The following is a 14,159-nucleotide window of genomic DNA, read 5'->3' on the forward strand; positions in this document are numbered from 1 at the left end:
GAACATTAATTCACAATAATTAAAGTTATTGGCTTTTGAGAGACGGTGAAAATGTCTCTTTCGAAGTACTCAGTGATGTTAATAACAACATTTCAGTATTGCAAATATGGGTCGAAAATATGAGTGACTATTGTTGGTGTATTTACAGTTTACACCCAAAACTGCAAGTGAGCTGTAACTATAGTAAAATGATGTACTTTATTATAATGCTTTGTCCAAATCAATGAACATATGTTCTGGTGATCACGTTTCATGCTTTACTAAATTAATAAAAGTAATTTTTACCCTAACAAGTTTTTATTTAGAATCAATATTATGGTACAGACGTGTCATGCATCCCATCTTACATTTATTTATTCTTCAGATTTAATTTCTACCATGTCAGCCAATGGGAGCTCAGAAACAGGCTGCAGGTCAGGGGTCAGACTGACCAACGACACCTGCAGTCAGAAGGAGCTGTCTGTCACCGCCTCCGTTATCTCCATGACTGTGGGCATTTTCTCCAACAGCCTTGCCCTCTTCATTCTGGTCAAATCCTACAACCGCATACGGATCAAGTCCAAGGCGTCCTTCCTGCTGTTTGCTAGCAGCCTGGTGGTCACCGACCTGCTGGGCCACCTCGTCAATGGCTCCCTGGTGCTTTTTGTCTACAGCTCCCACAAGAAATGGGAGAAATTTGACCCTCACCACATTGTGTGCACCCTCTTTGGGGCATGCATGGTGTTCTTTGGCCTGAGCCCCCTGTTCCTGGGAAGTGCAATGGCGGTGGAGCGCTGCATTGGAGTCACCAGACCCATCTTCCACTCCACAGGGATAGCTTCCCACCACATGAAAAGGCTGCTGGGACTCACCTGGCTGCTTGCTGCCCTGGTGGCTTTGCTGCCTGTGCTGCTTTGGAGGCCCTACACGGTTCAGAGCTCCAGGAGCTGGTGCTTCTTCCACATGGAGGAACCCAAAGACTGGCTGGATGTGCTCCTGCCTCTGCTTTTCTCTATGCTGGGGCTACTGGCTCTGCTGCTCTCTATTGTATGCAACACTTTGACAAGCTGTGCTTTGCTGCAGTCCAGACTGCGCCGCAAGCATCACTGCAGAGGCACGTCTTACCATATAGAGATGATCTGCCAACTGCTGGCCATCATGTTGGTGTCCTGTGTGTGCTGGGGCCCATTACTGGTAAGATCTTCTCTTTAGTACACCTTTGATTTAAAGCAATCAGAGTGCAGACTGACGTATGTGTGTGTGTGTGTGTGTGTGTGTGTGTGTGTGTGTGTGTGTGTGTGTGTGTGTGTGTGCACACAAGCCTTACCTCAAGCCATGAAGCAAGTTGGAAGTCATTTTACATATTAATGTTCCAGGCTCCTTTATTAATTGATTTGTTGGCAGCTAAGATAATAATTACCATCACTTCATCACTGATCTTTAAACCACATCTCCTATTTGCCAGTGTTGTGGAAGTATTTTGAACATCGGTAAGTAACTGTCAGAGACAGAGAAATGTGTTTTGAAAGAATACAGAAAGGCAGGTTCCATTATCTGTGATATGTGACGAAAAGGTGACTCGAGAAATGCTTCTTTTTAAGGTTGTCATGCTGCTCTTTTCATCGACAATCTGTCCATCCCTGTCATTCTGAAGCTCTCATCCATTCATTTATCACAATGAGGCTCAAAAACCTCCTTAAAACTCAGTATAATGTCCCAACATCCACCACCCACTTTTTTTTACACACACACCAAACACCCTCTCTAGCATCTTGCTTTCACTGTATTTTCTGGGGGAACAACGCATCTATTATGATCTTGCTTTATCCCTCCATTCCTGTCTTTAGTCCTTTAAAGGCATTCTTATTCACACCATGCCTCACTCGTCAACCCCTTCAGCAAAATTCTGATAATATCTTTAACATATTTTCTGTATGGTAGCCTACAAATGTTGGTAAAGATCTTCTTTGTTGATCCTTTTGATTCATGACGACTGTGCGCTCAATATTGATAGAGGGCTTTAAGAAATACAAAAAATCTGATAACACCTTTGCTGCTGTGACTAAATCTTTTAACGTGCGTGACCAAGGCCATTATTTACACTTTTGAAGTATTTTATTCCTTCCACCATAACAGTACATGGTAGTCAAAGAGACTCCTGAGTGTTTATTTGCAAAACATCTGGAAATATAATTGCTCCTTTAAAGATTTTTTTGTGTAACAATGACTGTGAGTCGTTTTTCAAATTGAATATTTGCATATCTTTCAGAGTGCAATGTAAGAGGATGCTCTCAGCAAAAAAAGATTTTTTCTTTTAAAAACCTAGGGAAAGAGATTCAATTATATTAAATAATGCAGTTTAAAGTCTCCTTAATGTCCATTCAGTGCAAGACAATTTTTGCAAATGAATGCAATATGAGAACCACCATTGTTAATTAAGGTCTTCATTGAGGAGTTTGTGCAAAAATCAAAATTACATATTGCTTCTTTAAACACAATATCAGTTGAACGATTAAATGACTTCTAAAGTTATTTTTATAACTTCAGTAATTCATATGTTCTATTATTTTATGACCGCTCCACTAGATCTGTGTCATCATACTGAGCACCAAAGCCAAGGATGAGCCAGCATCTTTCAGTCTGCTGATGGTGGTGCGCATGGCCACATGGAACCAGATCCTGGATCCCTGGGTCTACATCCTGCTGAGGAAGGCTGTACTGAGGAAAATCTTCATGTTGTTACAAAGCAGCTGGGGGTCAAAGTCTCACAACTTATACCGCTGGCAGCGCAGCATTCTCCGCAGTTCGGTTGAGACCAGCAACTCAGGTGCCGGTCCACCTGACTGCCCCTGCCTCGGAAGATTACCTCTGCCAGACACTGCGATCAAATCCATCACCTGAACCCTGCTCCAAATGGCTTGATCTGAGGACACCTGGTACAGAAACTGTCCAGGTGTGAAGAACTTTGTTGAAATGGAATTTTCCACAGGACAGTCAAAGTTATAAAACTATTATAAAAGGCTCATATAGAGTATTACACAAACTACATCATGAAGAGTCTGTTTTCATGTCGCCTTTGCAAAACAATCGTCATGAATTGGCTGTACTGTGGTATATTGTATAGTGTGGGGTTTCCTATCTCTTCTTGTGGCTAGGAGCAAAATCTAAAATGTTTACAGTGCTCAGAAAATATCACTGTGTGAATTGAGTTACTTCAGTCATTCTTTCATTTAGCTTTTTCTTCTGGAACTGTTATTGTCTTGGTTTTTAATGTTGCCTGTGTCCTGAACCTCGTGCAAAAACAGTTTACTGAATATTTTTGTCTTGCCTTTGATATTGGAGTTACTGGCAAACTAGTATCCCTGATTTTGTCCTTACATGTGAATGGGTTGATATAGATGCGTAATTATGACATCTACAGTTGACATATGAGAGCCAAACATTTCTATAGATTTACAGATTTATGCCAGTTATGTGGATTGGGCAGAAGACAAATCTTTGTATGTATCTAATCAGACAAAACAGGGCTTATCAGTGGACCAGTAGACTGCTGGCAGATATCATGCACAGTAAAGGTGATGTTCTGCACATGTGCTATTGTTGCATGTCATCTCTGTATCGCATGATATATCTCCAGTCTCTCTGGGCTGAACAGTATGATAAAAGTGATTATTGCAAAAAGAAAATCTTGAAAATTTCGAAGCAAATTGAACACCATGAAATGTGTCCTGTTATAATAGAAGGGGGGTCAGAGTACTGTGTGTTTGGAAATGTAAAATTAAAATATCTTTTAAGAATAAAGTCTGTGCTGTCTTTGTGTAGTCTGGAGCATCGTGGCAATGGAAATTAGTTTTTCTCAGACGCTTTGGTACAATTCTCAGATCAGAATTGTAATTCTCAAAACTATTTGTTCAACCTCCACATCATCACATAACTTATGCACATCATAAAAACAATTTCTTAGTCTTTTGAACAAATTGCAAAAGCTCTGGCACATTATACTGGTTCTGTGTTGAGTAGTCTTAGTCAAGTAGACATCTAGGCATTACTTCATTACTGTACATAAGTCATCACATGCAAAATGGTTGAATCGCTTTATATAATCTGTCAACCATATTTTCTAAACATTTCCATTAGACTTTTGTTGTATACATGTCCTAAATTGATGAATTGCTCTCAGGTGAATATTGACTGTCACTAATGAAGAGGAATGTTAGATCAACCAATGATCATCATCATCAAGGAACATATTGACAGAGCACAACACAGTGTTACAATTAGTGACAAATTGAAGAACAACAAGGAAATGAACGGCAAGGAAGAAATAGAGGAGTAAGGCTGCCTGGTGAAAAGGAGGGAGACTGTCAAAGCAGCCGGTCTAAGAAGTGGGTGAGAGGTGTAGTTGAATATCAAATACACAGTACCTGCAGTCAAAGTGCCTTTAATGAAATCACACAAATCGCACACGTACACAGGCACTATAGCAATGAGAGGTCCCGCATGACATTACAGGAACAACAGGAAGGCTGTGTTCAGCTATGTCCAGTCACATAAGCAACAGGTTCTGAAACATTAAAGGACTAGTTTTGGCATGTCATACGTCCCTGACACTTACAATAATCTCCATATCAGTTCAAATAAAGCTACAGTGTTTACCAGTGTCAGCTATTCTCATGCCCTCAGAGTGGGATCATACTGTAAAATCAAAGTCCTGTGCAAATGTTATGTTCAAGCTTTCTTTGTCTTAGCTTTCCACAGATGGATGTTCTGTCCATCACCTTTCCAAAAAAACAAACTGTTGCTCATTAGGTTTCTTTTCTATCGGGTGCATGTCCTTTTACAGCCATCCACTGTCAAGGCTTTCACACACAACTGAACTCAGCCTCCATACATCGATTTCACACAGTTTATATGATTACACATAAAAAGGTGATCACACAGTCATATGATTAATGCAATTATTTCCCTAACAGGGCAAAACAGAAGAAGAGGTAGAGGGAGCCAAGGTGCAGATCGGGTGGTCGTCTCCCGTGCCGGCTGGTGATTGAGGGCTACCTGGGTGATCCTCCCGGTAGCATATGCTTGTCTCAAAATGACACTGGCTCATTAAATCAATTATGCTTCCTTTGATCGCTCTTACAGTTACTTGGATAACTGTAGGGTAGCGTATGTTAAAATTGTTGCAGTTAAAAAGACCACATGCCACCAGCTCTGGGGAAAGTGGCAGGTGGGGAGTTTCACCTATCAAATGGTAATGCAGGTGTCCTAAGATGAGCTCAGGGAGTACTGAAACCAGAAGAAGAGCAGAAGAGCAAAAGATCACTTGATCTTGACTTTTAGTACCTTGAAAGCAAGTCTCATAATTATTCTGGCTTTTTGATTTTTAAGGACGAGATCTCAGAAAAGTTAAAACAAGAAAAGTTGGTGTGTATGCATGAAGTAGTATGGTGTACCAGGGGCACAAAATGGTATATGGTGTAATGCACATAATTGCGGATTCAAATATAGGGTACACCAACTCAGTAAAGGACAGAGATGTTTCGGTGGTGCAATAGGGTAAAGTGTTTAATTGTTAACCAAAAGGTTGGCGGTTTGAGCCCACCCGTGGTTGCCACTTATTGATATAATGCCCTTTTTGACATTTTTGGTAATGCACATAATTTGGGATTAAAAATATAGGGTATACACACTCAACACAGGCCAAAGATGTCTCCGTGATGCAATAGGGTGGAGCATTGTGTTGTTAACTCAAAGGCTGGTGGTTCAAGCCCACCCAAGTTCATAGTGAGTCACACTTTCTGCCATATAGCCCTTTTTGAATTTTTCAGTAATGCACGTAACTGGGGGGATTCAAAATATACCTTGCACCAACACATTACAGTCTAGAGCTGACTCTGTGGTGTACTAGGTTAGTGCGTTATGTTGTTAACCAAAAGGTTAGCGGATTGATCCCACCCAGGGTCATAGTGAATTTCAATTACTGACATATTGCCCTTTTGGGACTGACTACTCTAAGAATTTTTCAGTAAGGAAGACCAACTCAATACAGGGCAGAGATGTCTGCGTGGCACAGTAGGTTAGCGTTGTGTTGGCCTTTCAAAAGGTTGGTGGTTTGTAACTAATTGACCCCCCAGGGTCATAGAGAGTTCCAATTACTGACATATTGCCCTTTTGGGACTTTTTGATAATACACGTAATTGGGGATTAAAAAATACACACTAACTCACCAACAGGCCAGCAAGTGAGGACGGAGCAGTTACAGTGTTAGCAAAGCTCTGATCAGTCTGAACTCCATTCATAAAACAAATGCAGCGGTCAAGTTCAAGTTTGGTATGTTACTTGTGAGTATAACTGACTTCAAATCTTATTATTAATAGGGGAGCTAAAATGTACACACAGTGCATGGTTGGAGGTCCACGTATCTTTTGGTCATTCGATTTTCTTTTCAGGAACGGGTATTGAAAAAAACCCAAGTTGTTATTTGATTTTCATTTAAAAATACAAAAGATTAAATTGCAATACAAGCTGTTTTTCTTTTTCCTGGTCAAAAAGGGATGAGCAGAAATGTATAAATGGTAGTGTTTGTGTTGCCAAAGCACTGCAGGACGAAATATATACACATATACCAATGTTTGCCAATAAAATTCATTTAAATTTGAATTTGATATCAGTAGAGAGAGGGGGAGAGAGTGAGAGAGAAAAGAAAATACAGTGAGGGGAATAGAGGAAGATTTCACTACACTTGCACATGCAGTCTGAACCCAGAATAATGAAGGCCTTTAATCTTGCTACTAACAGGATATTTTGTCAGAGGGTAAGGCCATTATAACACTGGTTTGATTTGCTTTTATTTGCTCCTTGGTGTGAGCAATTGGGATGTCTTGGTATCCTTGAGTAACGTATATGGCATTATTGTTAGGTGACATCAGATTCATTATAGTGATATTTATTTAACATTTAAAATACTGAAATCATCAAGGATATTGTAACTGCTATTTTTATCTTGAAGTTTGTTCTAAAAATCTGCTTAACACTGTTCTGTTCCAAAGTACAAATATACCAACACTCCTAATGCGTCAAAATAAGGATGACTCAGATACTGGCATAATGGAAACAACCGGTCTGTTTTAATCATATTTACACAGAGGTCACTATTATGAGAAAACGTCTTCGTTTTTATTTGCTGAATGCAATGGTGTTCTTTATTAAGTGCAAACAATCTTTACTTACCACATTTCATTTCTTACATGCTTCTCTGTTATTACATTTTTAGGTATAAACCCTGAGAGGGGAACAAAGGCCAGCGAGGAGAAGGTGGTGTCCAAGAAGACAGTTCTGCCACTATTGAAAAAGGCACTGCAGTGTGATATATCATTACAGCATTGTTAAAATAAACCAGAGCTGAATCATGAGCTCTCACAGGGTCAAGGCCAGAGATGGAGTCTTAAAGCTTTGAAAACTGTTTAGCATTGAATTGGTTTGTTTCACATTGTGCTGCTTAAAACGTGTAACTATGTGTCATAACATTACCAAAGCTAAATACATATAAATGGAAAAGCATGCTACGACAAGATGCTACAAAAATGTGTTTTATTACTTGTTATAGAGATAATTACATCTAAATGTCAGCTCTCTACTTGAAAGAGTTACCAAACACAACCATGACAAATAAAATGTCAAACTTTAAAATAGCATATGCTGTTAAAGTAGTGTGCATCTCCTATCAAGGTTATCTTTTCATTTGCCAGGTTAATTGGGTGGCTGCTTTTCTGGTTGACTGCTGGATATTATCGTGGTACCTGTGGTGTCAAAAGCAACAACAACAGTGTAGGAATTAGTAGCCTGATTACACAAACATGCTTGATAGATGTATCTACCTGTATTCACAGGGATATTGTTAAAAATAATTTGCAGAGCTATAGGTAAACAAGAAACAGAATCTTAATTTCATGTTTTCTGCATGAAGGAAATCATTTATTCAGATCTACCTGGTAAAATGGAATCTATTTGTTACTGTGCAGCTCCTAGAGTCTGGTGTAGGTGCCCTGCTGGTTTGTTGAGGTTTGTTGCTGCAGTAAAATATGTCAGCTTACCTGTTCCAACTCCCCTGCTGACTTCAGCATATGCTATAAATGATGCTCCAGGAGCTGCTCTGTGGTCAGGGCTGGAACTCCAGAAACTCAAGCTAATGTGGGTCTGAAGGATGCATCATTCTGTTTCTGGGCATCCCCTCATCATCATCCAGCTGTCTGGCTCATGTCTGGCAAATAACCGTCATCCTTTGCAACTGCAACAGCATACAGTATAAGCTTCATCTCCCAGACTCTTTGTTTCAAGAAAAAAGATAAAACACAACAATCTGTATATGATGACATTTTTAAATTGTAGTGGTTTATGTAGTACTTCTATTTGTAATTGTAATTATAAATACATGTTAGACAGTGGATTAGTAAGGTAATTAGGTTTAACATACAGCAAAATACCATCCCTGTTTTTTATTGCAGGTCTGTAGACATGATGGTTATAAGCCAGGCCTCAATGTACATCAAGATGTGGTTGTTATTTGGTTCTAGTTCTGCAGTTGATCAACATGTAGTATAAATGGCAAATTATAAATATCTTTAAACATATTTTGTCTGATAGATGAAGGATAAGAAATACTTGTTATTTCTCCACCTGATATGTCCAAAGTGAACCATGTGATTGTGAACACACACTGTTTTGCTTTATTATTATTATTATAAAGTGCATAACTACTTACCCTGAAGGCAAAACCTTTTCCATGTCCCTCAGCCACAGATCAAGCATTGTGTGCTGTCTTGCTGAGTCCACATGTTGCTTTGGCTCTTGAGCACTGACTGAAATCACAAGGACAATTTGGGCAAAATAAGAAAGACAGTTCAAAAAGTACATCTTCTGCCAATTCTTCAATTCCTGACAGGATGTCTTCATCTCTGTGCAAGTACACACACAGTGTAGTTCAGAGCATATATGCTGAAACTCTTCCATAATCTCTAGAGATAGATATTATTATTATTATTATTATTATTATTATTATTATTGTTATTATTCTAATTTTTATTGCGCTCTTGTCTTGATGAGACATCCGGTGTCAGAATATGAGGAAACAGGTCATTTTTTGTTTCTGTTTGCCAGTGATTTTATTTGGATTATTCTAAATTTGAAAAGAAAGTCAAACCATAAAATGTACTGTTCATTCAATTTAATTTCAATTTACTCTTTTGTATTTTAAAACGAAAATCAAATAGACTTGTAATTTATTTACAAAATCAGTCATGCTTTTAGTTATTAATTTGTATTTTTGTCTACTTCAGGCAAACAAAAATGTGTATCAGTTTCTTCCAAAGAAAACCACTTTGAAATTACGATTCATGATTAAATGGGTTCCCTCATTGATTTAAGGAAAACTCATTTGATAAAATAAAAGTCTGATCACATTTAAGTGCACGTAAATGCAATACTACTCATCAAATATAAAGTGTATATGTTATACACAGTTACACACTTTTGTCAGCAAAATGTCCCCATGAGTTCAAATTCACACACGGCAATACCATCTATGACCACTAGGGTACACACACAGTAGTGAAAATCAATCATTTTTAAATTTTTTTAAAGAAAAACTGCTGTTTTCAATGCAATGCTCGTCGTCGTGGGGACCAGGGTTAGAAGGGAACACCCTGCTGATGATCATCTGCTTATACTGTGACTGGAAAAGCATCTCTCAACATGAGCTATTTATTGAAAAAATAATTTTAAGGGACTTTAAAGCGTCCAGCAGGTGGCAGCATTGCGTCTAAAAGGCCTCCAGCCGGTCGGACGCGGGGAGGAAGAAGAAGAAGACGAATACGAAGAAGAAGAAAAAGAAGAAGGAGAAGAAGGGGAAAAAATCATAACCTCCATCTTTCAGTGCCGTATGTCTCTGTGGATATCAGAGCAGGTTGGTGGTGATGAATGTTGGACTGCGTGTCATGTGCGTTTGCTGCGGGGTGTGTACTTGTTGTGTTGAGAGCAGAGCAGTAACATGATGTGTGTGTGTGTGTTCAGCCTGTGGAGGCCCTGAGTAATGTTTTCATCTCTCTCTCTCTCTCTCTCTCTCTCTCTCTCTCTCTCTCTCTCTCTCTCTCTCTCTCTCTCTCTCTCTCTCTCTCTCTCTCTCTCTCTCTCTCTCTCTCTCACACACGCTCTGTCACACACTTTTACACAGAGCATCAGCACTGTCTCTGACAAGTCAGCCAGACTGAGACATTGTTGCATCAGCATCACATATTTGTCATACACGGGTTTGTATCATGCTCTTTGGACTTTGGTTAGCTCGTAATGCAGCTCTGTCTTCATGCTGTCTGTCCACTGAAAGCAGAAAGCTCATCATGTGGTCACTTACACCTAACATTTATTTGTTACTCAACCTTATGTACAATTTTCTCTTATTGCAGGTCAAAACATGAATCAAGAAAAACTGGCTAAACTTCAAGCCCAGGTCCGGATAGGAGGAAAGGTAAGAAACACACGTGATGTTTTTATTGGAAAGATGTAATGTTAAGTGAGTTGCTGCTTTCAAACAGCACATATGGTTCTGTGGATTAAATAACTGCCACTAAATGTTACCTTTGGTTATTTTACTTGTTTTTGACAAACAAAACAAATATTTGCAGCATATGTTGCAATACCAGCATTTACTGGTCGACTAATCTATCCTTAATCAGCAAATCAGTAAATGTGCCATGTGCCTAATTTTAAAACTTCAATCAGTATGTTATGATCACATCATAATCCATGCTTTTCAAATTTAACATTTGAGTCTTTGCATTCAAACTTTAGAGACTAATACTTTATAGAGTGATGATTTAGCAGCATAACACAAATATTTTGACAACAGGATATGTAAACTCACTGAATAGATTTTACAGTGAATTGTAGCTGTATTGAACTTGGAGCCTTGGTTGATTGCTTGATTTGGTTGCATTCATGGTATATCAGTGGGAACGGTGTGGAAAAATATCTTAACAGTTGACAGAGTTATGTATATACCGTCATGCTCTCCAACCCAAAACTTTAAAATAAATTAACCACATTGTATAACACTTATGAGTCATGACTTCAAGTCTCTGTTGTGTATCTTTGGTTTCAGGGCTCTGCACGCAGAAAGAAGAAGGTAGTACACAGAACTGCAACAGCTGATGACAAAAAGCTTCAGAGTTCACTAAAGAAGTTGGCTGTCAACAATATTGCTGGAATTGAGGAGGTAAATTGGTATGGACCCACTGTAAAAGGAAATCCTGAATGTTCTCTCATTACAAGTCACTTCTCAGATCATTTAACCGTAACCTGGAGCTCTGACCAGTGTCCTCTTCTCAGGTCAACATGATCAAGGATGACGGGACTGTGATCCACTTCAACAACCCCAAAGTTCAGGCCTCTTTGTCCGCCAACACATTTGCCATCACGGGCCATGCTGAGACTAAGCAGCTGACAGAGATGCTCCCTGGCATCCTCAGTCAGCTGGGAGCTGACAGCCTCAGCAGCCTGCGCAAACTGGCAGAACAGTTCCCTCGGCAAGGTGGGTGTGCCCGGACATATCAGACCCCTGCTAGTGTAAAATTTGTGTTACAGCATGTATGCACACTTTTTTTCATTCTGAATGAAATCAATCCAACTGAAGGTTTCGGATCAACTGTTTACGTAAGATGCAATCTAATACAGTGTTTTGTTTACATGCGGCAATGCAGGTAATCAGAACAGCTGTGTGATGTGCAAAAGTGTTTTCCAGCGGTTTTCAATGTGTCTAAATGTGCTATGTAGATCATCGTTATTTCTTATTTTCTTACAATGTATCCGTGTAATAATGCTCAGTTCTTTAAGACTTTGTATCAAAAACAGACTCTTAGCAGATTTCCAGTTCAGATTGGAAGCTGTGAGTTTTGGAAGTAGAGAAATGTATGTCCACACGCATTTACATCAAGACGGAGGACTTACGCAAAAGAACACAACCAGAAAGTAATCAGGTTGAATCACTTACAAGGCAAAAAAATGTATTTTTAATGAAAAGGTGTAAACTATCCCACTGCAACCAACTAAAGTTAAAATTAGTTTGGGTCTTTTTAATCTGACACTTACTTGCTGCTCTTAAGGACACGTTTATATTGTGTATCTGGCACCACAGTTTTCATTCCACTATAAGGTTTCTTTGTGGTTCAGGGTGATTAGGGTGGTGTATATTTGCACAAGTGTTTTGCCTAGTACAACTTGAATGGAACATTTGCAAAATGCTTGATACCATATAATGAAACAACTGGAACAGTTAATTTGGGTGATTGAAAGATTAGACTCTGGACAGACAAAGGATTGATGTAAACATGTAGCAGCCAGCCACTGACCAAATCCTAAATTACCATGTACCTGTTGGTGGAATTTTTATAATCTGCCTTTTTATAAATTGCCTCTCACATTAATAGATTTATTTTTTGGTTTATAAATTGTCGGAAAATGGTGAAAAATGTCAGCTATGTTACAGAGGTAGAACTGCAACAATTAGTCAATCCACAGCAAATGAAAGAGAAACTATTTTAATAATCCATTAATAATTTTCAGTCCTTTTTATTTTTATTTTTTAAAACTCCCTAGAGTAGCTTTGCAGGAATTACAGTTCAGTATTAATTGCGGCCCCTCAGTTCAACCTCTATCTCTAAACAGGCAGTCTTGCCCTGTCTCTTTAAGGTCCCTTTCCCAATTACCCCACTCTGTTCTGATTGGTCAGTTTCAGGAAGCCTGCTGAGGGACAAACAATTTTGCCTAAAGGGATTAATTCTATATACAGTTACCTCATTATTTTTTAACTCTGTCCACGTTTTATATGAATATCCAACATTGTAACATTATATATGACTGAAAATAAGGAAACGCATAATAGGTCCCCTTTAAATGTGAATAGTTTCTGGTGTCTTAAGTCCTCTGATAGCAAAATGAACATCTTTGGGTAGTTTGATTGCATCTTATGGTTTGGTAAACAATGACATTTTTCATGATTTTCTGACATTTTCAACATCAAACAACAAATCAATTGAAAAATTAAAAATAATCATTAGTTTCAGTCCTATAGGTAAGCATAATAATAGATACAGTATACTTCTTATTGTCTTCATCCATTAAGAAACTATCTGGTGACAACCGTTAAACAGCTAAAGCTCTAATGTGTTAATCATGTGTTATCATTTCAGCTCTCGACAGCAAAGCTCCAAAGGCAGAGGACATTGAGGAAGAGGATGATGATGTTCCAGGTATGGACAGTAACTTGTATTAAAGACATCACATCAAAACATTAAAAATGAATCTCTGCACACTTTAAGAACACATTTTTATTTTTATTTTTTTTTTGCCAGAATTTGGCTTTCTTCTAAGTGAAAATTACATTTCTGAAATTCTGCATTTTCTTTTTGATGATGAACCAGTTCCTTTAGTGTTATATTATTAAAATAAATAAAATCCACTCTGCAGAAATGGCTTTTGTCTTCTGCAATCATTGAGTGCATTTGCAACATTTTGGACAGTAAAGTGAAAACAGTATTATGCCATTTACAAATTTGGGGTTTTTAATGCTAAATCGGTTTTAACATTGTGCTACTGTTCTGCAGATCTGGTGGAGAACTTTGATGAAGCGTCAAAGAACGAAGCAAACTGACACGCAAGGTTCTTGTGCACATGAAACTGGACTGCAATGAAGCCAGAAAACTTCTCCGGTGTTTATAAGTCTAAACATATCAAACACTATCGCCCACAAACGAGAGACTTTTCTATTTCCCCATGGCCTCCGGATATCTGAGTCAGACTGGCTTGTGCACACTTAAAAACAACTCCCTACTGATAAAAGGTTAAGTCCCTTCACCACATTGTCAGTCATGGTCAGGATTACAGTGGTCATTAAATCTAGTCTTAAGACTTTTTTTGTTGTTTATGAAACAAAATAAAGGTGATTAACATTTTTTAGATGGTGCTGTGGTCATTGACAAAATGAATCTTATTGATTCTCCTACACCAATGAGAACGACTTCATTATGCAGTACATAGGAATGGTCTACTTATTCGATGATGCTTACTTGCTGATACCTCACAGATTTCCTACAGTATGACAGATTGTGCATCAGGCTGGATTTTCACATCTG

At 38.6% G+C, this 14,159-nt stretch overlaps 2 protein-coding genes across 4 annotated transcripts; both read left to right on the plus strand.

Annotated features, from left to right (window-relative positions):
- Positions 1-378: 378 nt before the first annotated feature.
- On the plus strand, positions 379-2,880 carry ptgfr (prostaglandin F receptor (FP)). The gene is made up of 2 exons (XM_062424633.1): positions 379-1,173; positions 2,566-2,880. The coding sequence occupies exons 1-2, from the start codon at positions 379-381 to the stop codon at positions 2,878-2,880; spliced, it is 1,110 nt and encodes a 369-aa protein (XP_062280617.1).
- A 6,936-nt stretch (positions 2,881-9,816) lies between these two features.
- btf3l4 (basic transcription factor 3-like 4) lies at positions 9,817-13,979 on the plus strand. 3 transcript variants are annotated; one of them, XM_062423517.1, is made up of 6 exons: positions 9,817-9,940; positions 10,437-10,498; positions 11,132-11,245; positions 11,359-11,560; positions 13,218-13,277; positions 13,632-13,979. In XM_062423517.1, exons 2-6 carry the CDS (start codon positions 10,445-10,447, stop codon positions 13,676-13,678), a joined length of 477 nt encoding a protein of 158 aa, XP_062279501.1. In that variant the 5' UTR covers positions 9,817-9,940; positions 10,437-10,444; the 3' UTR covers positions 13,679-13,979. The 3 variants fall into 3 exon arrangements, with proteins under 3 accessions (XP_062279501.1, XP_062279499.1, XP_062279500.1); XM_062423515.1 differs by lacking the exon at positions 9,817-9,940 and adding an exon at positions 10,159-10,283; XM_062423516.1 differs by lacking the exon at positions 9,817-9,940 and having other exon boundaries at positions 10,312-10,498.
- The last annotated feature ends 180 nt before the right edge of the window (positions 13,980-14,159 follow it).

Source organism: Scomber scombrus, chromosome 8, assembly GCF_963691925.1.
Source record: "Scomber scombrus chromosome 8, fScoSco1.1, whole genome shotgun sequence".
NCBI lineage: Eukaryota > Metazoa > Chordata > Actinopteri > Scombriformes > Scombridae > Scomber > Scomber scombrus.

What these genes read in the sequence shown, in the direction of transcription:
- btf3l4 (XM_062423517.1), top strand. Translation starts at nt 10,445, where the DNA reads ATGAATCAAGAAAAACTGGCTAAACTTCAAGCCCAGGTCCGGATAGGA. An exon ending in AGGTCCGGATAGGAGGAAAG is followed by an intron (nt 10,499 to 11,131) that starts GTAAGAAACACA and finishes CTTTGGTTTCAG; the next exon opens with GGCTCTGCACGCAGAAAGAA. An exon ending in AGAGGATGATGATGTTCCAG is followed by an intron (nt 13,278 to 13,631) that starts GTATGGACAGTA and finishes ACTGTTCTGCAG; the next exon opens with ATCTGGTGGAGAACTTTGAT.
- ptgfr (XM_062424633.1), top strand. Translation starts at nt 379, where the DNA reads ATGTCAGCCAATGGGAGCTCAGAAACAGGCTGCAGGTCAGGGGTCAGA. An exon ending in TGTGCTGGGGCCCATTACTG is followed by an intron (nt 1,174 to 2,565) that starts GTAAGATCTTCT and finishes CCGCTCCACTAG; the next exon opens with ATCTGTGTCATCATACTGAG.